The 23,508-nt window shown below is 41.6% G+C and overlaps 1 protein-coding gene and 1 long non-coding RNA gene across 2 annotated transcripts in view; one reads left to right on the top strand and one right to left on the bottom strand.

Annotated features, from left to right (window-relative positions):
* The first annotated feature begins 2,176 nt into the window (after nt 1-2,176).
* Slc7a8 (solute carrier family 7 member 8) overlaps nt 2,177-23,508 on the top strand; it is a 57,914-nt gene continuing 36,582 nt past the window's right edge. The window contains exons 1-4 of the mRNA XM_076850000.2: nt 2,177-2,648; nt 2,907-3,106; nt 19,978-20,182; nt 21,102-21,253. Coding sequence (XP_076706115.1) covers nt 2,956-3,106; nt 19,978-20,182; nt 21,102-21,253 — 508 coding nt within the window. The 5' untranslated portion in view covers nt 2,177-2,648; nt 2,907-2,955. The remainder of the gene's footprint in view (nt 2,649-2,906; nt 3,107-19,977; nt 20,183-21,101; nt 21,254-23,508) is intronic.
* On the bottom strand, nt 15,290-21,754 carry LOC143395124 (uncharacterized). Its single transcript, XR_013090738.2, has 3 exons — nt 21,579-21,754; nt 20,011-20,211; nt 15,290-15,962 (listed from the first exon to the last, which is right to left on the bottom strand). It is a non-coding gene; the product is annotated as an uncharacterized LOC143395124 (long non-coding RNA).

Below are 23,508 nucleotides of genomic sequence, written 5' to 3'. Positions count from 1 at the left end.
TCAAAAACTAAAAAGGGATGGGAATATATCTCAGTGACAAAGCACTCCTGGGTTCAATCCCCAGTACCAGAAATAAATAAACACATACATACATGCATATATAAATGTAGAGTAAAATAAAAATATAAAGATAAATGTAAAATGATCATAGATGAAAAAGAATTCAGTGCTCAAAATGTAATAACTTCAATTAATCCTTTTTTTACAGATATTTCTCAACATATTACACCAAGACTTTTCTTTCTCACCTGTATTCAATGTTAAGTCTCATGAAATTTTGACACAAAAAGATCCCAACCTAAACAGAGGCACATACTATGAATGGTCCCTTTGAAGGATGAGAGATTCCTTTCCTAGCTTTTAAACTACACCATTAATAGACTGTCAAGTTACTTATAAATTCCAAGTGCTACAAAAATAGAAATATTAATCCTCAACAACCAGTTTGGTGCTACATTGTATCCCAGAATGCATTTGATCTCACAACCACATTTAGCTTCATAATTCAGAAATAGAGGGCTAAAGCTTATAGTCCCACTGTCATTTTGCACTTTTTTAGCAAGCGACTTCAAATTCATCATACTTGTATTTTATCCCATAGTCAGTCTAAACTATTTAAATTAGAACTACAAGCATTACTAGAAGAACTCACGTTTGAGAAGCAGAAAGATTGTTTTAATCCTTGATGTTGAAATCTGAGCAGAAGTCTTCAAATAGAATTGTTTAAAAATGAATCCATCAAATTTTCCCTCAGTGCTTTCTAAGGTTGTCAGGAAAGGCCAGAGGCAATTCAAATTTTTTCATTTTCCATGACTCATTCTCTCCCACAGAGTTTTGTGCTATATATTCCTGCCTTGTCTGTTCTTTTTATTGAAAATCCTTTATACACCACCCACACTTTTTTCTTTCTTTCTTTCTTTTTTTGCTGAGGTTTTCAAATTGCTATATCTTGAACCAGCAGAAGGAGAAGGGTTGAAATTTTAACCTTTGAAACATCTTAGTACTTGCTGAGTGATCAAGGAGCAGACTGAAAAGAAGATTGCTGTCGGACTTTACCCCATTTGGAAAAGCTTTTGGTACAATAGCTCATCCAACCTCAATTTGAAGAATAAAAAGTATTTGTTTTCCTTAAAACCCCAAATCTTTTGGAACATTTTCCAAAAAGTCTAAGTTTCTGTAGTAAATTGTTCTGTTTAGGAATTTTTATTTTTTAGACCCATTTTAAAATAAAATAATTGCTCATAATATACTTAATAGGATTCCACAATAACTTTAAACTTATAGTATTGTCTGCTACATTGCTTCATACTTTTTTTTTTTTTTTTAAAGTATTTTACAATTGGAAATAGACATCACTGCTTCCGTGGTAAAGCAACAGTTTTGAGTGAAATTCTTCAGGAAAGTAGAGGTATAATATCAATATGGTAAAGTTAGTCATCTCTCAACATCTGTCAATCTGCTTCCTGAGTAGTGGGGTTCTGATCATTCCCATGTCTACTTTTCAAATAACTTACAGACATAAAAATATTGGAAAGTGTGATACCAGGCTCAGAGTCATAGCTTTTATGTTTCATTACCTAAATAAGAGTTGTGAGCAGTGAGGCTACCTCTTCCTGGTGATTTTGTGCCCGCCCCCCCCACTCTTCATAGTTCACAATAACACTAAATGAAAATTTTGCATTATCTTTAATTCCTTCTACTCTCCTCCCCCACCCATGGATTCCCCCTAATTTCAAGAAACGACTCTTAAAAGATGTTATCCCTACAATCTTCTCTCCTTTATCCTCCAATGATCCAGACCTAAATATTTCAATACAATTGGCCAGTTCATTTCTGGTGGCGTTAAAAGCATGGGCACCACTGTTCCTTTATTTTACAAAGCTCACAAATGCTGTACGACCTATAGTGCAACACTGGTTACTGAGCTCTCCCGGAGCAGTTGACGCGAAAGGATTTTACTTCCACTTAATTACAAGGAGAAAGACCCGATTACAAAGAGAAATGTTTTAATCCATTTTGTTAGAGATCGGAGAGGGGGGCTCTGTGCTAATATTTAAATTGAAGAGGAGGGAGGAGAAGGGACTGAGGATGGAGAGGGACGCAGGAGGTGGAGGCGGAGCCTCGGTCAGCAAATAAAACCCCTAGCTAAAAGGGAAGCACATTCGCGTGTGGAGGAACCACTCTCCCGTAACCCGGAGCGATGGAGCAGTCCGTGCCGTAAGCACCCAGATCGGAGATCCGACCCTGGGAAAAAAGGACGAGAAGACCAGCGGAAAAAAGGAGAGGACATCTGGGCAAAGCGGAAGCAGAAGACGGGAAGGGGAAAGAATCCCACAGCAGGTGGAAAGCAGATCTGGAGCAAGCCGCTCGGGTCCACAGCTTTTGTCTTTCTGGGAAAAGAAGAAAGTACCTGAGGATTGCCTTTTCCCACCCTCCAGTTAATGAAAACTACTGTTAGCCTCATCCTAAACGAAAAGACTGAGGGGGAGGTAAAGGCAATCTGTTTTGTTAGGAGGAGAGCTGCGAGGAAATCCAGACGACTGTCTTTTTGAAGCGTCTGAAATAAGCCACTGCCTGGTCCACGGAGCAGAACCATCCTGATTTCCGAAGATACACCCCTTTCAGGAGAATTCCAGCTGGAGTCGCTGGTACAGTTCTATTTTTATGTGTAAATTTTTATGTCTCCTCTCCCGTCTGCTTTTTCTTTTCTTTTTTAAACAACACGTTCCTTGTCATAAGCGGGAGTGATAAGAAAGCGTCAATACAGAATAGTTATTATCTCACTTTTTCCTTTTATCTGCTTGTCTTTTTTAGAGGGTAGGAGTGGTCCCTATTTCGGAAAAGGGAGTTTTAATTTGAAAGGCTCTCTCTCTCTCTCTCTTTCTATATCTATCTACCCGCACAAGCATTTAAATAGAGAGAGAGCTTTTGGAGGTTCGAATCCTAACAAGAAAGATGGAAAAAGGAGCCAGGCACCGAAATAACACCGAAAAGAACCACCCAGGTGGGAGCGAGCGGGAGGCCAGTCCCGAGGCCGGTTCCGGAGGGGGCGGAGTAGCCCTGAAGAAAGAGATCGGATTGGTCAGTGCTTGTGGTATCATTGTAGGTGAGTCCAATTTTTTTCCCCACCTACCTCCCTTTCCGCACTCTAGGGGTCCTTCGGTGGGATGCTAATCCCTCTGAAGCACTGGTTTTGCTTCCTCCTCTTAGAAAAGTATTGCCAATCACCTGTATTTTAACCCACCTCCACTGGTCAAGTTTGAGAGGCATGGAAGTCATATTTGTCATACGCCTCTTCCTCCAAACCAGGCTAAACAGGTCTCTTCGTAGAATGGAGCAAATTAGGGTCACAAACCTGGCTGATTATGCCTTCTGACATTGCCTTGGAGCTTGTTAAAAATATAGGTGACCTGGCTCTTCACTTGGAGGTTCTAATTCAGGCTGAGGGACATGGATTTTTTTTTTTAAACTTGGTTTTATGCAAACACCCTCCGCAGGCTGTAAAATGATTTTTGAGGCATATTTAGTAGATATTTTGTTGTTGTATGTTAGATGAAACTAGGGAATGTGTAATAAAAATAGCAACAACCACCATAATAATCCCTTGACTTTTTATAGCCTTTTCCATCCTATGCAGCACTTTTACTGTGTGAAGTAGATGTGACAGGGCTGTTATTCACTTTTCACAGATGAAGAAATTATGGAAGAAAAAGGGGACAGATTGTGGTCTTCTACAAACAGTTTACAGTTTTCTCTAGTTGACTAGTAGAATCCACCTATCTCTTAATACAGAAGACTCTGTAAGTTCTCAAAGGGAATAGTAACTATAATGTAAAGTGCAGGAGGCATTGATGAGTAAAACGTGTCCTGTCTTGGAGGCTTTGAAGGTGAGGAGTGGGTGGCCCTCAGTGCCAGTGCAGACCATGATGATATCTCTCTCAAAGACCCTCTGTAGAGCTGGGGTCCCAATTACAGCTCAAGACAACACAGCTTCCTCTTTTCAGAGAAGCTCTGAGGATGGATGTCAAGCAATGGCACATTCCTGCCCTTCAGAGACTGAGTTTTCTCTACTATCTTTGATAGACAGCTTTACTTCTTCCCACAGAAGGGTACAGAATGGTCAGGCCCCAAGTGTTGATGTGTGATCTCTCTCCAGAGTTCCTTTGTGAAGGCTTACAATGTCTTGTGGCCCATAAACCAGTTTCTCTGGACAACAACATGTTTCATGCGTAGCTCAGAGACACTTTGGCATGAGAGCCAAGTGACACTGGAGAACACCCTTGAACTCAAATAAAATCAGTACAGTATTCAGATAATCCTCTTCACCTCCACACCCAGACTTCAGTGATCATGTTATATCCAGGCCCTTTAAAATTGGGATCTACTTTATCTAATTCTCTAACTCATAGAGGATTTCTAGGCATTCTACAGTTATATAAAAAATATATACAAGATTTTTAAAAAAATCATAGTCATGATCTCAATCTCTCATTACTTTTTCTTATTACATTTTCTTTGCCTCTCCTTTACTTTATCTCAATTGATCTGTAAAATGAGATCAGCCAGGAACTCAATAGGTATAGCTCATGCCAATTTGTAATCTATACATAGCCTAGAGCCTTTTGCCTCTTTCCTCAATTTGACTGAATGGGTTAAGCATTTTCCTCCTTTTGGGAAGGCTCTGATTGATACACAGAGTCCTCATGCACAACACAAGCAAACCTCCTTTTTCCTGCTTCAGCCTTGCTTACCCATCCCTCCATAAATGCAGGTATTCAGTTAGAGAGAAGTTGCCTATTTCCTGAGGTCTTTGTCTCTTTAATTTTTTTTTCCTAAGACTATGAAGAAATGGGAGTGTTCTGATATAATAAGTACAATTTCATCTGGGTGAATATTACTACTGGTTTGTCCATGGCCTCATGGATAGTATTTCAATGTGAGTAGTGCCAGAGTTCCCCATGGTGACATTACAGTAACAAGAGCAGTGCTACTGGTGTTCTGTGGTGAAAAGAGATTTCAAATATAATATGTGGTTTCAGAAAAATCAGGATTTTTTCGAAAGTATAAGAATCCTTGGAGGCTGGGTATTTAGCTCAGTTGGTAGAGTGCCTGCTTTGCATGCACAAGGGCCTGAGTTCAATCCCCAGCACCACCAAAAAAAAAAAAAAATCCTTGTAGAGGTAACTGGCACTATTCTACCTCAGTTCAAATTAGGATAGAAATAATTATCCCCTTTAGGATGATGTAGGGGCAAAATACTTTCTGCTTTCCCTGCTGCTTGGCTATGAGTTGCAGATGTGCTGAGGTGCTGCCCTGTCCTCTTCTAGAGGGGTTTCGGAGTGGATGATAATGATTCAAATTTTTCAAGACCAAATGCAAAAATAGAACTGGCATTTTCCATGCAGAATTCAGTGATCTGCTTGCTGTTCAATGTCAACACTATGGAAGAAAGTGAATTAAAAGGCAAAAGGAGACAGGAAATTTCCTAAGTGAATCAGATGATATGATATGGGAAAGCAGCATTGACCCAAATCTGTCTCATACCCAACTGACTTAGAAGGATAAGTTAAACTATATACTTCATATAAGCTCATAAAATTTCTTTCATAATTATCATTGATGATTGAAAGTAGAAATAACAGAATATCAGGTATTATGGAAATATAAAACGAACTTATAGGAGTCATGTCCTAGAATTACTTATCTGAGTGAGAAGATAGGATTCATATTTATTAAAAAGAAACATTAACAGCATGGCTTAGTAAGAGCTGGGGGAGGGCAAAGTTAGGTCAGGAAGCACAAGGAATAATTCTCACTAGCAAGCAGATTAAGAAGCCTTTTTTTTTTTTTTTTTTTGGTACTGAGATTTAACCCAGGGGCGTTTTACCACTGAGCTATGTCCCAAGCCCTTTTCATTTTCTCTTTTGAGACAGCATAGCTAAATTGCTTAAGGCTTCGCTAAATTACTGAGGCTGACCTCAAACTTGTGATCTTCTTGCCTCAGCCTCCCAGATGGCTGGGATTACAGGTGTGTGCTACCATGCTCGGCAAAGAAGCCTCTTGAAAATATGTGGGGAAAAAATGGAGTAAAAGATACTAAGGTACTGGGAATTCTGGGATATTTTGTAAGCAAAAGGACAATGACTAAACTGTTATTTCCTTGAGCATAGATTATTGTCTTGGGGTTTGGAGGTGTAATCATTGGTAAAGTGTTTGCTTAGAACCCAGCATTGGAAAATAACAAAACACAGTGGCTGAGGATGTATCTCAATGGTAGAACAGTAGAACACGTGCTTAGAATATGTGAGGCCCCGGGTTCAATCCCCAGCACCAGAAGAAAGAAAAAGAAGAAAGAAAGAAAGGAAGGAAGGAAGGAAGGAGGGAGGGAGGGAGGGAAAGAAAGAAAGAAAGAAAGAAAGAAAGAAAGAAAGAAAGAAAGAAAGAAAGAAAGAAAGAAAGAAAGGAAAATAGTAAAGAAAGAAAGGAAAGAAGAAAAATAGTGTCATATATCTCAGAATCTTTATTGCTTAGCATAACAATTACTCAAATGATTTTTTAATTTAATTGGCTCTTGGGCAAAAATTTGAAGACATTAGTAATAAGAAGTGTTTATCTGATGGGCAGTGGGGACATTTTAAGCTAGGAATAATTTCATCAACCTGTATGTTTTGATCTCTGTGCGTATGTGATTTTGGAAATTGAACCCACACCCTCAGACATGTTAGGCAAGTGCTCTACCACTGAGCTATACCCCTAGTCCTTGTTTAGTTTTTAACAGCACCCTTATCCTAACATAACAAGTCTATTGTTCTCTGAGTATTTGACTAAGGAAAACTCTTGGTAGCAGATGACCTTAGATTTCATCATGAATATGGAGTCCCCCCCAATTTTTTTTTTTTTTTTTTTGTGTTTGTGTTTGTGTGTGTGTGGCACTGGGAATTGAATCCAGGGCCTTAGCACATAGTAGGCAAGTGCTCTACCACTGAGCTACATCCCCTAGCCCTTTTCATTTTTTATTTTGAAACAGGGTTTCACTAAATAGCCCAGGCTGGCCTCAAACTTGCAGGCATATGCCACTACATCAAGCCCCCCCCAACCCCCAAATCTAAAAAGATTGTGAAGACCAGTAAAATTCACTTGTTGATGACATGTTTATTAATAATGACAACTATTAATATATCACCTGACAGGCATTCTCATCCAGTTATCTAAGGTACAAAATCTGTTTGTCCTTCACAATAAACCCTATGTGGTAGGTACTTATCTCTTCCTACAGATAAGGGAATAGGAGCTCAAAGGGATAAGCAACTTGTGGAAAGTCACATGACTAAAAAGTCTTGGAACTAGAATTCAAACCCAGAACTTGTCTGAATCTTGAACCAAGATCTTCTATTATTTCTATTTTTATGTCCTAAAGGGATGTTTTCCTGTAGAAACTGGGCAGGGGTCCTTAATCATTTTTGTAGATGAAGCAATTAATGTATTCCCAGTGTTGGGGTGCTGGATAGTCAGGGTGGAGGAAGGCAGTGTTCCCCGTGCAATTGCAGAAAGACTTGGGGCAAACCTGAGCTGTGTTCCCATTAACTCCTCCATTGCACACCTTCCAGCCACGTTAGAGTTCCTGACTGTCTGGAACTGTGTATTAGTCATGTATTTAGATACATGCACTAAAATTAGATCTGAAGACAAACAAGAGTCTATAGAGCCTAAGAAAAAAATGTTCATAATTTGTGAGACCCTTTTGTTTTTAGTACACTGTATGCTCATGAGGAAACTTGTTATATTTGCTGCAAGGTGATACTGGATACAGGTCTAGGTACTAGACCATAGTCTCCCAACTAACACAAATAAAAAAAAAAAAAAGTATTTATCCAGCTTTTACTAAATGCTAGTTCCTGTGCTGTAAGCTCTTTACATATGTTATCTTATTTAATACTGACAACAATCCTATGAAAATTGATCTTATTGTTTTGTTATTGTAAATAGGCGACAATTGATTCACAAAGCTGATAGGTAATTTGCTGAGGTTCACACAGTTGATAACTGAATGGTGTATCTCCAGAGCCAAAATGCTTCCCCATACCCTATTTCTACTTGGTAACCACAGGAGAAAGGATGATGTGTGTTACATGGTGGTGGAATGGGCCATGGAGGAAGACAGCTCAAGACTAGAATCTGGAAGAACTGTAAATGTCTAATACTGAAAAACTTTGGGGAAAATGTTTTTTTAAAAAGATATCTTTCAACAGAAAAATGTGGCCATGGGCATAATTGTACTCAAATGGTGTTGAGCTGATGGAAAAAAATGACCCAGGTCCAAAAGATTTCAGACCCATGTGGTCTAAACCACTTTAGAATATTTCACATTTTGGACTCTAAAATAATGTATTAACTTCTTTTTTTAATATTTATGTGTGTATCTTTAGTTTTAGGTGGATATATTAGTTTGTTTTTATTTGGTGCCAAGGATTGAACCCAGTGCCTCACGTGTATGCTAGGCAAGCACTCTACCACTGAGCCACCACCCTAGCCCCTGTATTAGCTTCTAATACCTAAAATGTTTGCTGGATGCCGACCAGGCGGAGGGAGTAGAAAGATTGGTTCTTAAGTTTGTACTTACATTAAAAAGAAAAAAGAGGGCTGGGGTTGTAACTCAGCAGTGGAGCTCTGGCCTACACGTGTGAGGCCCTGGGTTCGATCCTCAGCATCACATAAAAATTAATAAATGAAGTAAAGATATTGTGTACAACTACAACTAAAAAATAAAATATTTAAAAAAAAAAAGAAAAGAGAAAGAAACAAATACAGACAGACAGACATAAGAGTATTAGGATCTGTTTCATTCAGGATGAAAATATAATTAAAACTCTCATCATTCTCAAAGAAAACTCTGGGACAAAAGCCAGCTGAGAGGCATTTCAAAAGAAACATATCTTGGTGAGTAGGAGGTCTATAGCTAGCAATGTAATAGGAAGTAGCTATCGTTTACTGAGCACTTGCTATAACCAGGTACATGGTATTTGATGAGTACTTTATGAATAGTTTCAGGCAATAAATAGCATTATGGAAATGCAAGGTTCAGGTAGTGCAGTGGCACATGCCTGTAGCTACTCCTGAGACTGAAATAGGAGGATCACAAGTTCCAGGCCAGCGTAGGCAATTTAGTGAGACTCTGTCTCAAAATAAAAAATGAGAAGGGTTGGGGATGTAGCTCAATGGTAAAGCACCTATGGGGTTCAACCCCAAGTACTACAAAAAAAAAAAAAAGAAAAAAAGAAAGAAAGAAGAAAGAAGGAAGGAAAGAAGGAAGGAAGGAAGGAAGGAAGGAAGAAAAAGAAAAAGAAAAAGAAAGTTAGAAAAAAGAGAAAAATGCAAGGTCGCAAGATTCAAATAGGTAAAGGACTGGGTAATAGGCAAAGCAAGGTCATTGAACTTTGAAGCTACTAGATTTAACTGCAGTGTTCTATAGCATGGAGCACAAGGTGGTTGAGACCAGGGATCTTGTTACACACTTCCCATCTCCAGGAACCAGAGAGCTCAGGGACCAATTTTATTGAAACTGGTACTGTCAGGGCTACATAATGTTCCTTCAACGAGCAGAATTAAACAATGAGTGACTAGCAGGAGACTTTTAAGAGTCCAGGAAAGAAAAGAGGAAGCCAGCAGGTATAAAGTGGTGTTCAAAAGAAAGAACCAAAAAGCCCATTTTATTTGGAAAAATAACAACAATAAAAACATGCTGTACAAAATCGGATGACCTTTTCAAAGAGGCTAGCACCAAATATACAACTTTTCTGAATTAAATCAGCTTATTGAAATGAGGTAGAGGTTTGGGACTTCTCAAAAGTTGCCAAGCTGCCAAGGTTTTCTGCTTTCCTCTGAGGGTTAATCCAGCTGCCTACAAGCTTAAGTGTCTCAGGAATCTGTTGTTGCTCTCATTATTTTCTCCTTGCTTTTGTGGGGCAAGGGGAGGATCTAGAAAAGCAGCCAGGAGCAAGTTATTCCAGGAGTAGATTCCAATCTACAGAACACAAGGACAATGCCTAGGGTGGTGGTGCATACCTATAATTCCAGTTGCTTGGGAGACTGAGGCAAGAGGATCACAAGTTTGAGGCCAGGCTGGGCAATTTAGTGATCTCTTTTCTAGCATACTTAAATGCCTTGGATTTAAACCCCAGTACACTAAAACACAAAGAAAGTGAGGAAGGAAAGAAGAAAACAAGAACAATTCAGGAACTCAGGGGTCTAGAAACTGTTCTCTTTTGTGTTTTTTTTGTGTGTATGTGTTTGGCTTTTTGTTGTTGTTTTGTGTGTATGTGTGTTCTCTTTTTGTTTTGTTTTTGGTACTGGGGGTTAAACCCAGGGTCTGTTCAGACTGACAGACATTCTACCACTGAGCTATATCCCCAGACCTCTCTTCTGATTTTTATCTCCCTATTGAGCATACAGAGCAAGAAGAACCATATCTTGTTCCTGTCCCAGAATTTGCTTAGAGAGACTCACCTCCACTTCTGTCCCTTTTCTGTGGAGTTCTAGAAATGGCAAATTGCAAGCTGCCACTTAGGAAAAAGGTGGGGGCTGTAGGTCATAGGACTGGAGATTATTCCATAATTTAGCAAACACTCATTGAGTACATTATACCCTAGGCTTTGTGCTGAGCAGTGGTGAATTTTATTTCTAAGAAGCAGAATAATCCCTCAAGTCTATTTTAAGCTGTTTTATTTATAGAATGATTGAAGTTTGGACTGAAGCTTTATTGATCACATCTCATCCCTTATTCTTTGTCACAGTCATAAATTTTCCCATTGGTTGGCTCCCTGCTTTAAATAACTCAGCATCATCAGTGACGTCACTTCTGGGGAGAGAGTTTTACAGTATGCCTGAAGATGTCCTGGGCAACCTCATACTGAGCTGCATATTGTGAAGGCAGATTGCCTGGAGTATCGTTGCTGCAGAATTATCAGTGTACTTTTCCTTATCTCTATCTTAAAGGTGCCTTCTTGCACGTCTGTGAAATGCATATTTTAGTTACTTCTTGTAGAATATAATTCTGTGCAGGGTGGTTAGTAAGTAGCTGAAATAGGCAGGTCAGGCTGCCTTAAGGGGGCTTTTGAGACCTGGTTCTGGAAGTAGAAAGCTTAAGATGATTTTTTCCATGATTTGTAACAAATAGAGAGGGAGGAGCCATCAATGATATATCAGAGGAGGACCGGCTTTGAAGATGATCTTGGGTTTGCAAACTGCTTCCCCGTGTACACTCTTCGTATCCTTGAACAACTTAATTATCAGTTTACTTAGCTATTAAATGAAAGTTTCTTTTGGAGTGTTAAAACAAAGCCCCTACTCTGTGGTATGTGTTCAGTAAATATTAGTTTCTCTTCTTGAGCTCGTCCTGTATCACCCCTACTTTTCCTCACTAATTCTGGTTCAGATATTTTGATTGCACTGATTGGATGATGGGAAGAACTGACCATTTCAGCAACTAGCCAATTGCCTTTCCGTTTTTCTTTGTTGATATGAATCTATGTACTCATTAGCAGCTTTCTCCTGCAACCAATAGTCTTTTTCATCCCTAATACCGTGTCAAAATGTTGCATAGCACATCCGTAACTTCTCTTCTACCTGGTGCTGTTAGCTGTATGTGTGCATACACATGTCTTCACACAATTCCTTGAGAGCAGGGACTGAGTCTTACTCAATTTCATGTCTCCAAATTCTCAGTGTAGCACATGTAAGTGCTTAGAAAGTATTTGTTGAATAATAGCTGTCAGTTAAAAAATGAATCAACTAGAGCTGGGGATGTGGCTCAAGCGGTAGCGCGCTCACCTGGCATGCGTGAGGCCCGGGTTCGATCCTCAGCACCACATACAAACAAAGATGTTGTGTCCACCGAAAACTAAAAAAATAAATATTAAAAAAAATATTTAAATTAAAAAAAAAAAAAATGAATCAACTGCCTGTAATCCCAGTGACTCTGGGCTGAGATAGGCAGCCTCAGCAATTTAGCAAGGCCCTGCCTCAAACAAACAAACAAAAGGCTGGGAATGTGGCTCAGTGGTAAAGCTCCCCTGGGTCCAATCCCCAATACCAATTAAAAGTGAGTTATTCCCATGAACCATACATTTTGTGCTTAAAAAAAAAAATCCACATTCAAAGCTGAAAGGGACTTAGGGACTTGAGAGATTACCAGATTACCAGATGATGACATTGAAGCTTGAAGGTAGAGCAATCAGATGCATTGTTGTGTGAGGCTGATCTGTTCTTTGTAGGATGTTTAGCAACATTCCCGGCCTTGCCACCCTAAGTACCAGTAACTTCTCACTCCAATGTGAAAACCAAAAGTATCTCCAGACTTTGTCAGCTGAAAATGAGGAGCAAATTGTCCCTGGTTGAAAAGCCACTTAGGAAGTCACAGTCTTTCCCTGTAGTTGCGTGGTTCTCCAATCAGGCAGGGAAACACTGGAGGCAAAATTAAGTCCTTGCAGGGCATTTTTGAGATTGAGTGCTTTTTGCCCCTCAGGCCACAATGCCTGTCTTTCATTGGCGGGTGGGTGGTAGTTATGTCCTTCTATTTCATTAAAAGACCATGTGTGAACAAGTGCTTCCCAATTACCTTCCAAAGCAAGCATGTACTGAGTGGGCGCTCAATAAATACTTTTTGAAATGCAATTACCTGTGGCCCGCCCACCTGCAGCATCTAAAAATTATATCTAGACAAGTAGACAAATGACTCAGAGAATGCTTCATAGTCCTGGCTGTACAGTGCTGTTTCAGAGCCAAGCCTACTAAGCAAGCTTGTTGGATTCTTCTACAGTTGGTGCCTATCCCTACTGCTACAGATCCTAGTTTATCTTTGTTAGCATTTCATAGATTATAAAGTGCCTCATGTGGATGTGATCTCCCTTGAGCCCCACAACAACCCTGTAAGTAGGCAGATCAGGAACAATTATTCCCATTCTGTACATGAAGGAAGTGATTCAGATCACAGGGCTTCTAAGTGGCAAAGTGAGAACGCAGTAGCTCCTCCAACTCTTGAGTTTATTGCCCTTTCCAGTAAGGAATCCAGAACAGCAGAGTCCTGCATGCTGTCCACATCTCCAATCTGCAGGACATTCAGTCCTGAAGGGAATATGTTGGAGTCTTGACCTGTTACTACCCCTGTGGCAGCTGTTTGTACAACCCTGATGGGAAAGTGTGTGCAGGGAGAGGCACATGAGCCTGCAGGCCTGGGGTGAGGGTCAAAGCCTCTCTAGCGTGCCAGACCCTGCTTTCACACTGTTCCCTCAGTCCTGAAAGGCTCTGAGAGTCTCCCAGCCATTTATGGAGAAAGCACAAAGCAGATTCACTTCAGCTTTCTCTGGACATGAAAATGGCCAGAACCTCCAAGTCCCAACAGGAAGCTGTGGTTAGACTTCAAGACTAACATGAAAAAGTAAGGAAAGTCAAAGCCTTTTGGATCTGAGGGTCTGTTGGGCATTAGAAGTCTATAATTCCATGCCCTAGGAAATACTTTGATGGCTACAGATTTTCTAGTGTGGACAGGCCTGGATGTGAGTAATGCCTTAATGGGAGTCACATGAGTATTGACATACAGGTGGGGAGGTTAGTGATTATTCATGGCAAATGTGGATTTTCTCAATTCCGGCAATTTTTCTAGTGAAGACTTGCCCGCTGATACAACTTGCCCCCTCCCCCACCCGCCCTTTTGGCCCATTTTTAATACAATGGTTTGCTTAGCTTTTCTTTGAAAGAACAAGCCAAGCTGGGCCTCATTGTCCAGGCATCCCAGAATCAATTTTTCACTAAAGAAGATCTGTGTGATAAGATGATTACTTTGTTAATTGGGGTGGATGGAAGCAAGAGTAAAACCCTGACCTCAATTACCTAGGCATTACCAGACAGGTGTGCATCATACACTTAAATGGCCTTATAGACAATGTGTAAAAGAGTAAAACAACAGAGAAAAAAAAATCCTCACAGCGGTCCTAAATCTCATCAAAAAAGACTTTCCTCCTAAATCTCATCAAAAAAGGTTCCCATCAGGCATGGTGGTGCACGCCTGTAATCCTAGGGACCTGGGAGGTCGAGGCAGGAAATCACAAGTTCAAAGCCAGTCTTAGCAATTTAGCAAGGCTCTAAGCAATTTAGTGAGACCCTGTCTCAAAAATGAAAATAAATAAATAAATAAAAAGGGCTGGGGATGTAGCACAGTAGTTAAGTGCCTGTGGGTTTAATACCCGGTACCAAAAAGAAAGAAAGGGTCTCTGTTTTCCTTTATCAAAGCCACTCTAGGAAAGTCTCATTTGGACAGTGTCCAAGTTTGGAAGCTCTCCAGCTGAAGTGCGTGTCCTGCAGTTTCTAGAGGAGAGGCAGCATGGAGTCTGCAGGAAACCCTGGCAGGAGTCCAAGGAGTTGGTCTCTCGTCCAGGCTTTGCTACTTCTGCAGTATGTGACTTTGATCAAGTCTCTTCTCTCTGAGCCTCAGTTCCCACAAAGGTAAATAGGGATGATGCTACTTGCCCTGCCCACCTAAGAAAGTAGTTACCAGACTCAAGTAATGTAGTGGACATGAATGTTTTGTAAATTACCATTGAGATAGAAGAAAGGAATCAGATATCTGTTCCAATTCTTTTTTGGTGGGCAGGGGGATACTGGGGATCAAACCCAGGGGTGTTCTACCACTGAGTTACATCCCCTGTCCTTTTTTTTGAGACGGATTTCGCTAAGCTGCTGAGGCTGGCCTCAAACTTGTGATCCTCCTTCCTCAGCCTCCAGAGTAGCTGGGATTTCAGGTGTGTACCACTGTACCCAGCAATATGTTCTTATTCTTTAATAAGTGCTGTTGTAAACTATTCCCCTTGCCTGTGTGAAGTGGGGCATGAAGTTACTCCAGTATCTGTGGGAAATGAAATGCTTGAGATTGTGGCAGAAGACTTAGGTTCCAATCTAGCTACTACTACCTTACCCTGTTATTTAGGATAAAGAAACTGAGATTCAGTTTCTTTATCCATAAAATAGGAATAATAATGCCTCTCCTTCATTTTCTTTATTTGGAAAATGGGAATATTGTAATTGCCCTGCTTTCTTCCCTATGAATTGGAGTTGATAATAATAGCCAGTCTAGTTTATTCAGCACTGAAATAAGTAGGTTGATTTACTTGTTTGCCTATGTACAATACACACTCAATATTGTTACGGGATTTGGAAGTTCCAAATAAAAATGCAGTAAATGATGTCAGACATTATTTATTCAGTAAACATTTATGGAATGTCTGTCTACTAGGGGACACTTCATAGATGAGGGAAAGAAACACAGTTCCTGCTATTGCAGTACCGTGGGAGAGAGAAATATTAATCAAATTATTATACTAAAGATTGTATGTCGTAGACATTGCTTTTGAGCATGTAATGTAAAATCTGCCAGCTCCAGAGCATTGCTCTGGTGTAAGCAACAATCTTCCCCTGCACAAGTTCCAGAAGCAACTAAGGTGGAAGAAATGTTCTCAGGTTATGTTTTTTTGGTTTTTTTTTTAATATTTATTTTTGAGTTGTAGTCAGACACAATATCTTTATTTTATTTATGTGGTGCTAAGGATCAAACCCAGGGCCCCGCGGGTGCTAGGCAAGCACTCTACCACTGAGCCACAACCCAGCCCCAGGTTATGTTTTTTTTTAGGTAGCTTCTTCCTAGAATCAGAGAAGCATTCCTTCCTGCTCCTGAGCACTCGGTTCAAGCCAGCAGAGCTCTTCTTTGTAATTTTAGTTTTGTCAAAGTTAAGATGGGGGGCACTTTTTATAAAATTACTCCGGTCCCAATGTCAATCTACTAAGACCTTCCCAATCATGGCAGCTCCTTGGAAAGTGTCACAGAGCCTCCAAGAACAAGTGGAAGCAGGAAGTGGGCCAGACCCTTCCAGTGGCTTCTAGTCTTTCGCATCCCATCTTCCAGTGGCTCCTGTGACCTAGAAAGAAAAAGAGAGCACACACACTCTGGAAATGTCACAGCAACAGTAGAGACTCACTGAATCTGATTTACTGATCTCTATTGCCATGTTTGTTTTCCAAGAACCCTTAGTGGAACATTGACTCTTCATTCCTAAGAAGGTCAGATCTTTCAAATAACACCCACCCTCACATTCCCCCTCAGAACCGTTCCCAGCTCTAAGAAACAGCCTAGCTATTCCCTCCTCCTTTTTCAGTATCTTAAAGACCAAAGTCAAACCTTGTTTTTCTCTTGCTATTGATTGTTTTTCTAACCCCTTGAACTGGTTTTATAACCCTAGGTCTATTGCTCTCTTCTTGGCTGACTTTGAAATGCTCTGTAGATCACTCTTTTGATAACTTCCTGGTAGGCTAGGAATTTACTATTCTTATTAGGAACTCTGTCCCTAGTTCTTTCATTTCCCAGCACTGATGTCTTCCAGAGAACAGCTGTGAATTTAGTTTTGGCAGGTGAGGAGTTACGGGATGAACATGTCCTGAGTCCTGGGACACTAAGCTAACACATCATGCCGAGCACATGTGGGGACTGGTTGAGCAGAGAAGAGGATGGAAAGATGTCCTCTCATTCCTATCACTGAACTTTACATAAACATATAAGGAAAAAAAATCTTTTAAGAATTGTGCCACATGTGCATGTTCAAATATGTAACAATGAACCCCACCATTATGTACAACTTTAATGCACGGATAAAAAAAAATATGGAGGGGGGAAAAAACACTTGTGGCTGGGCATGGTGACATGTACCTGCAATATCAGTGGCTTGGGAGGCTGAGGCAGGAGGATTGTGAGTTCAAAGCCAGCCTCACAAAAGCAAGGTGCTAAGCGAGTCAGTGAGACCCTATCTCTAAATAAAATATAAAACAGGGCTGGGGATGTGGCCCAGTGGTCGAGGGCACCTGAGTTCAATCCCCAGTACCAAAAAAATAAAAAAGAAAGAACTTCTGGGCTGGGCACTGTGGCACACATCTACAATCCCAAGAACTTGGGAAGCTTAGGCAGGAAGACCACATGTTTGAGGCCAACCTCAGCAACTTGGTGAGGCCCTAAGCAACTTAACAAGGCCTTGTTTGAAAATAAAACATGAAAAGGGCTGGGGATATATCTGTGATAAAGTGCCCCTGGGTTTAATCCCCAGTACCAAAACAAACAAACAAAACAAACTTGTGCTACTCAGGATATCTTTTATCTATTCACTTTTTGCCTAATATTTGTATCACAGATTTGATGATGGGGGATTGTTTCTTCTTTTAGTAACATTCTACAAGTAGCTCTGTTCTCTTGGGATAGACTGTTAGCACTGAAAGAAAGTACACATGTTTGAGACAAGAAATGTGCTTCCATTTCATCTGTTTCCAGCTGTGGCCCTATGCTGATTCTATATCTCAGTCTCTCTGGTTGTCACTGTTTTTAAGTCCTCTGGACCTGTTCTGCATTCTTACTATACATCTTGTGACATTTTTTTTTTTTTTTTTAAAAGAGGCTTTTCTTTTCTCACCCTGGCTTTTGTAAGTGAGTGTGTGTGTGCGCACGCGCGTGTCTGCTGTTGATGGCCTGAACTCAGGGGTGCTCTTCCACTGAGCCACATCCCCAGTCTTTAATTTCTTTTTTTTTTTTTTTTTTTTTTTTGAGAGAGAGAGAGAGAGAGAGAGAGAGAGAGAGAATTTTTTTAATATTTATTTTTTAGTTTTCGGTGGACACAACATCTTTGTTTGTATGTGGTGCTGAGGATTGAACCTGGGCCGCACGCATGCCAGGCGAGTGCGCTACTGCTTGAGCCACACCCCAACCCCTCTGGTGACAATTTTTTAGTTTGGAAATGGACAGCATATTCTGCATCCTAGGGGAATAGAGCATTATGTTTTTAGAACGTGAATATTCTCTTCTCTTCCCCTTTAAGTGCAATAACTGGATGCCTGACCCTGGATTAAAATTGGGTTTTGGGGATGGGAATGTAACTATGTGGTAGAGCACTTTCTTAGCATGTGTGAGACCCTGGGTTCACTCTCGCCACTGCATTAAGTAAGTCAGTAAGTAAATAAAGAAGTAAATTGAATTTTGGTTTACAAGTGAAATTATCAGGAGGGCTAGGGATATGTAACTCAGTTGGTAGAGTGTTTGCCTTGCCCTGAGTTCAATCCCCAGCACGGCCAAAAAAAAAAAAAAACAAGTGAAAGTATCAGGAATGAATTAAGGTTGAGTTATGGTTGAAATCAGAAAAGTCAAGCATAAAACTGTTTTTTGGTTTTTGTTTGTTTTTTGGTACAGGGGATTGAACCCAGGGGCACTTAACCACTGAGCCACGTCCCCAACCCTTTTTTTTTTTTTTTTTAAGAGAGAGAGAGAGGGAGAGAGGGAGAAAGAGAGAGAATTTTAATATTTATTTTTTAGTTATCAGCGGACACAACATCTTTTTTTTTTTTTTTGTATGTGGTGCTGAGGATCGAACCTGGGCCACATGCATGCCAGGCGAGCGGGCTACCATTTGAGCCACATCCCCAGCCCCCCAAACCTTTTTTATTTTTTATTTTGAGACAGGTTCTTGCTAAGTTGCTTAGGGGTCTGCTGCCTTTCTGAGGCTAGCTTTGAATTTGTGATCCCCCTGCCTCAGCTCCTGAGCCCCTGAAATTACAGGTGTGCGCCACCACACCTGGCTAAGCATAGGACTTTTTACACTCTCCAAACCATGAAAGAGAGATGTTGGGAATTGAAGATGTCTCCAGAACATTGTCAAGCCCACCGTGCCTCATGATACTTCAGCCCTGCATTTCCACCTGGATTCATTTAGTCTTGCTTCTTCCCTTAGGCATTTAGTGATGCAGCTGAACAGGGCTTGGAGTTTTCAAAGCACTGTCCAGTGGACCCTATTACCACCTCTAATCATTTTAATCATAAGAATTGGACAAAGGAAAACTTGGGAAGAAGCATGTCAGGCACTGCCCCACACTCCTCCTACTCCCCTGCTCAACACAGCCCAGGAGTCCTCATTCTGTACTTGCTGCTGGCCTCATCTCTCAGAGAAAACCAGCCCAGTGTGTATAGAAGAAGTGGATTAGTGGAAAGAGCATTGGATTAAACATCAGGAGACTGACTTCAAGATCCAATTTTACCCATCAGTAACTATGGAATTTGGAGGAAGCCACTTAACCCCACTGTGTCTTAGTCTCTTGGTTTGTAAAATAGAGAGAAATGTCTGCCCTTCCTCCTTTTCCTGGATTCTGAAAGGTTGTTGTGAGGGTCAAATGAAACAATGGAGGGGAATGACCTTTGGAAGAATGTAGTGCTGAGGCTTTGCATATTGTACTCCTACAAACCATTTCCAGACTACTGGGAATGTTTTTATAGGGTTATTTCATGTTCTTCGCTAAGGGTGGGGTTGTTGTGTCTGGGGTAGAAGCCAAGCTTCCAGGAGTGCTGTCCATACTCATGGGTTTTGAAAACCTCCAGTCATGGGGTATCCAAAAGATTTTTGCCCTTTGGCTCCTTTTTTAAGCTTTCTAGTTGGTAGATGGTCTCTGAGAGCAGCCCACTTTTCCAGTCCTGACATTATCTGCCAATCTTAGACCCTTGTCACCTTGGGTGGACCATGTGTAGCCCAGTTACAGTATCCTGAGATTCAGTATTTGCTTAATCATTTACTACTGTGTAGATTTAGACAACTCTCTTGGTGTCTCTAAGACTCAGTTTCCTCCTCTGTAAAATATAATAAACGTTATATTGACTCCAGAGTGTTGTTTGGAGAATTAAATGAAGCATGTAAAGTACTTTAACCAAGTTCCTGGCCAATGTATGCCAGTTCTCTGCTCAGAGGTATCCCTACTCTAGGGAGAATTATTGCTAGACACATTTGCTGCAGATCATTTACTTATCTCATAGGCAGTTTAGAATTGGATCAGAGATATGACCACCCTGCAAAGGCCAATCTTGCCATGTCTTGACCTCACTGTCTCACTTCCTTTTTCTGGTGCTTTCTACAGGGAACATCATTGGCTCTGGAATCTTTGTCTCACCCAAGGGTGTGCTGGAGAATGCTGGCTCTGTGGGCCTCGCACTCATTGTCTGGATTGTGACAGGCATCATCACAGCCGTGGGAGCTCTCTGCTATGCTGAGCTGGGGGTCACCATCCCCAAATCTGGAGGCGACTACTCCTATGTCAAGGACATCTTTGGAGGACTGGCAGGGTAAGCACATCTGCGGAGGCCTAAGTGGTCTAGAAGAGAAGGAGAAAGGTGGTTCAGAAACAGGTCAGATTGGGGGTTTCTTGTCTCAATGTGCAGTCTCTGCGTGGTGCTGCCATTTTGCCTGCATGTCATGGTCGCTAGTGTAGCTTTGTGTCCCTTTAATATTCCTAAGAGTGATGGAGAACTGGGTTGTAATTTTAATCTCTTCACTGATCTTGGTGGGCAAGAGTATGAGCCAAAGCAAATAGAGCTATGTGACAACACTGACTATAGACTTCCAGGAAAAGTTGTCACAAAAACTTAGGCCTTTTTTTATCTTGACAAATGAGAGTGACCAGTAAGTGTGCCCTCTTTTCATATTACTGAGGATGATGCCCTCCCTCTAGAATCAAGCCCTAATCTGGAATTCCCTCAGGTTCTTCAAACCTGCCAAGGAGCTCAGCTCTCACCAATGGGTCAATGGGTGTGAAAGCCACTTCCTGAAATACGCCACTAGATGCCTCCCCCAGCAGTTGCTAATATAACCACACCCTTAGCATGTCTTGGCTGTCAGAATCCTGGGGTTGCAAATTTAATTTTTCCCCCAGTGAATGCTGGGGGCCACAGTGGCAGAGAAGAGATGATGAAAGGAGAAGGGAGAGAGAAAGATGCCAAGACTGGTGTTGGTGCTAGTTGAAACTTAGTTTTCCATCGTTAAACAATTTTACTGCCATTGCAGAGCGCTGGGTGTCTCATTTGGGGTGGGGGTGGGAGTGAGAGCTGGGCTCTTTAGCATCCCTGAAAATAAAAAAAAAAAAGGAAACACACCCTTTTAATCTACCTGCCTCTGCTCATGGCTGCCCACCAACTTGCCCAGGCTCTCTTCTGATGACTGAATTCCTGCTGTGCCCTTTGGCGGGCTGTCCTCTTCCTCCTTCAGGTTCCTGAGGCTGTGGATTGCTGTGCTGGTGATCTACCCCACCAACCAAGCCGTCATCGCCCTCACCTTCTCCAACTATGTGTTGCAGCCACTCTTCCCCACCTGCTTCCCCCCAGAGTCTGGCCTTCGTCTCCTGGCTGCCATCTGCTTATGTAAGTATTGGCTTGCATGCATCTGATTTTCCTTCCTGTTCTCCTGGTTTTTTGTTTTTGTTCCCCCCCCCCCATTATTTTTCTCTCCGTTTTTTACAAGTGTATTTTGGAACCATGGATTCTGCATATAATTATCTGGTGTTTTAAAAAGAAGGAGAAACTTATTAGAGGCACAGTCATTTTTACTGACAGGGCTCTTAACATGAAGCACTTTCACCTATATTATCTGATTTGAGCCTCATGATAAAACCATGAGGTAAGCTGGGCCAGTATCATCATTCTCCTAGAAGAGATAAGGAAACAGAGAGCCAAGCAAGTAGCTTACCCCAGGACATAGGCCCCGAGTGCGTCCAGGTCTTCTGATTCCCTCTCCAGCATAGCACACCTTGCCAGTTTCTCCTGGCTGCTCATAGAAAGACTGCTTTGGCTTCGTAGGGAAAGGTCTGGTCCACTTCTACCTCAACTGGCCAACTCATACTTTGCAAACTTCTTGGGAGACTTTGTCCCTGGTCTCTGCCCTGGATGAGTTTTCAAGATTGATTGATTAATTTTGGTACCAGGGATTGAACCCAGGGATGCTCAACCACAAGCCACATCTCTAGCTCTTTTTTATTTTTTGTTTTGAGACAGGGTCTCGATAAGTTGCCCAAGCTGGCCTCAAACTTGCCATCCTTCTGTCTCAGCCTCCCAAGTTGCTGGGATTATAGGCATGTGACAACAAATCTGGCTAATTTTTACTTAAGTATTTATTTATTTAGGTACTGGGGGTTAAATCCAGGGGGCGCTTTACCACTGAGCTATATCCCCAGCCATTTTTATTTTTTGAGACAGGGTCTTGCTAAGTTGCTGAGGCTGGCCTTGAACGTGTGATCCTCCTGCTTCTGCCTCCCCAGTTGCTAGGGTTACAGGGTGTGTACCACCGTACCCCACTTGGATGAACTTTATAAATGGGGGAGGGAAAATCATATAAACAGATGTAGTAGCTATGATTTAGTCAGTTTCAATAAAAATTTAGGGAAGGGGAAAGATCTCTGTGAGCTGGAAAAGGTAGAAAAACTTAAGAGAGAAGTTTCTCAGAGCCATGTTTCTAGGAAGTGTCAGTGCTGATCTCTGTGATCTCCATGGCCTGGAGTATTCTACATCCTTAATCAAACACTAACTTCTCAAGCAACTACTTGGACATGTTTCAGAGGTCATACTTCATAGTTGGCTTGGTCCCTGCCTTCTTACAACTTCTAGCACTCACATACTTAGCTGAGGATAGGATGCTCCTGACTGTAACTTTCCCAAGTCAGGCACTTCTTTTCCATCATGCTGGTGGGTCAGGGAGGGAGGACCATTTACTTACCCCAATACCTCTTACAGGCAAGCATCTGGAGCCTTGACAAGTTTGCCCTCTTTGGCAGTAGAGGTCAATTCAGGGAGAGACCCCACCACCTAAGAAACTTCTAATGAGGGGCTGGTGATGAGGCTAAGTGGCAGAGAGCTTGCCTAGCATGCATAAGGCCCTAGATTCAATCCCTTGCTACACACACACACATATACACACAAGTTCCAATGTGGAGTTGAGACCCTTGTTTGGGACTTTACTCCTTGTGCTTGGTCAGTCCTGTTGAACTAGGCTGAGCCCCTGAGCCTGCATCTCCATTCCACACCATATAACTGGGTGACTTGACTCTTTGGCATAGTTATTCAACCCACCCCACTGTCAGATGTGGATCGTAAATTGTAACCCTATGTCTCAGGAGGGTGTGAAATGTGTGAGAGAAGAAATGGGATGTACTCAGCACAGCAGTGGGCACCTTGTGTCCCAGCCATGTGTCAGTTACTGAGGATGACAAGCTGCAAGGCCACTACATCCTTGGTTCTTAGCTGGATCCACAGCTGGGGAAGGGGAGGATGGAGGGCGTGGGAATGCAGGAAAAGTTGCCGGTTTTGCCATCAGACAAGCTAACAGAGGGAGGAAAGGGAAGCACATGAGTGCTGGTCACTGCTGTTTCTGTGTCTTATGCACACAGACAGCTTCCTTTTTCTTGCTGATGCTGCTGAAGTGTCTCAGGCAAGAGGCCACCCTTGCCCTCCTCCTAGAAATCAAGAACCCTTGGGTTGCTGATTTAGCTTACTGGCAGACACAGGTCCTGTGTTCAATCCCCAACACCAAAGGAAAGATCTTTGAGACCTGGTGTGGCAGCACACGCCTATAATCCCAGCCACTAGGGAAGCTGAGATAGGAGGATATCAAGATAGAGGCCAGC

The sequence above is a fragment of the Callospermophilus lateralis genome, chromosome 3, assembly GCF_048772815.1.
Source record: "Callospermophilus lateralis isolate mCalLat2 chromosome 3, mCalLat2.hap1, whole genome shotgun sequence".
Taxonomy (NCBI): Eukaryota; Metazoa; Chordata; class Mammalia; order Rodentia; family Sciuridae; genus Callospermophilus; species Callospermophilus lateralis.
The sequence above is the reverse complement of the archived record's forward strand: the minus strand, read 5'-3'. Positions and strand labels throughout refer to the sequence as shown.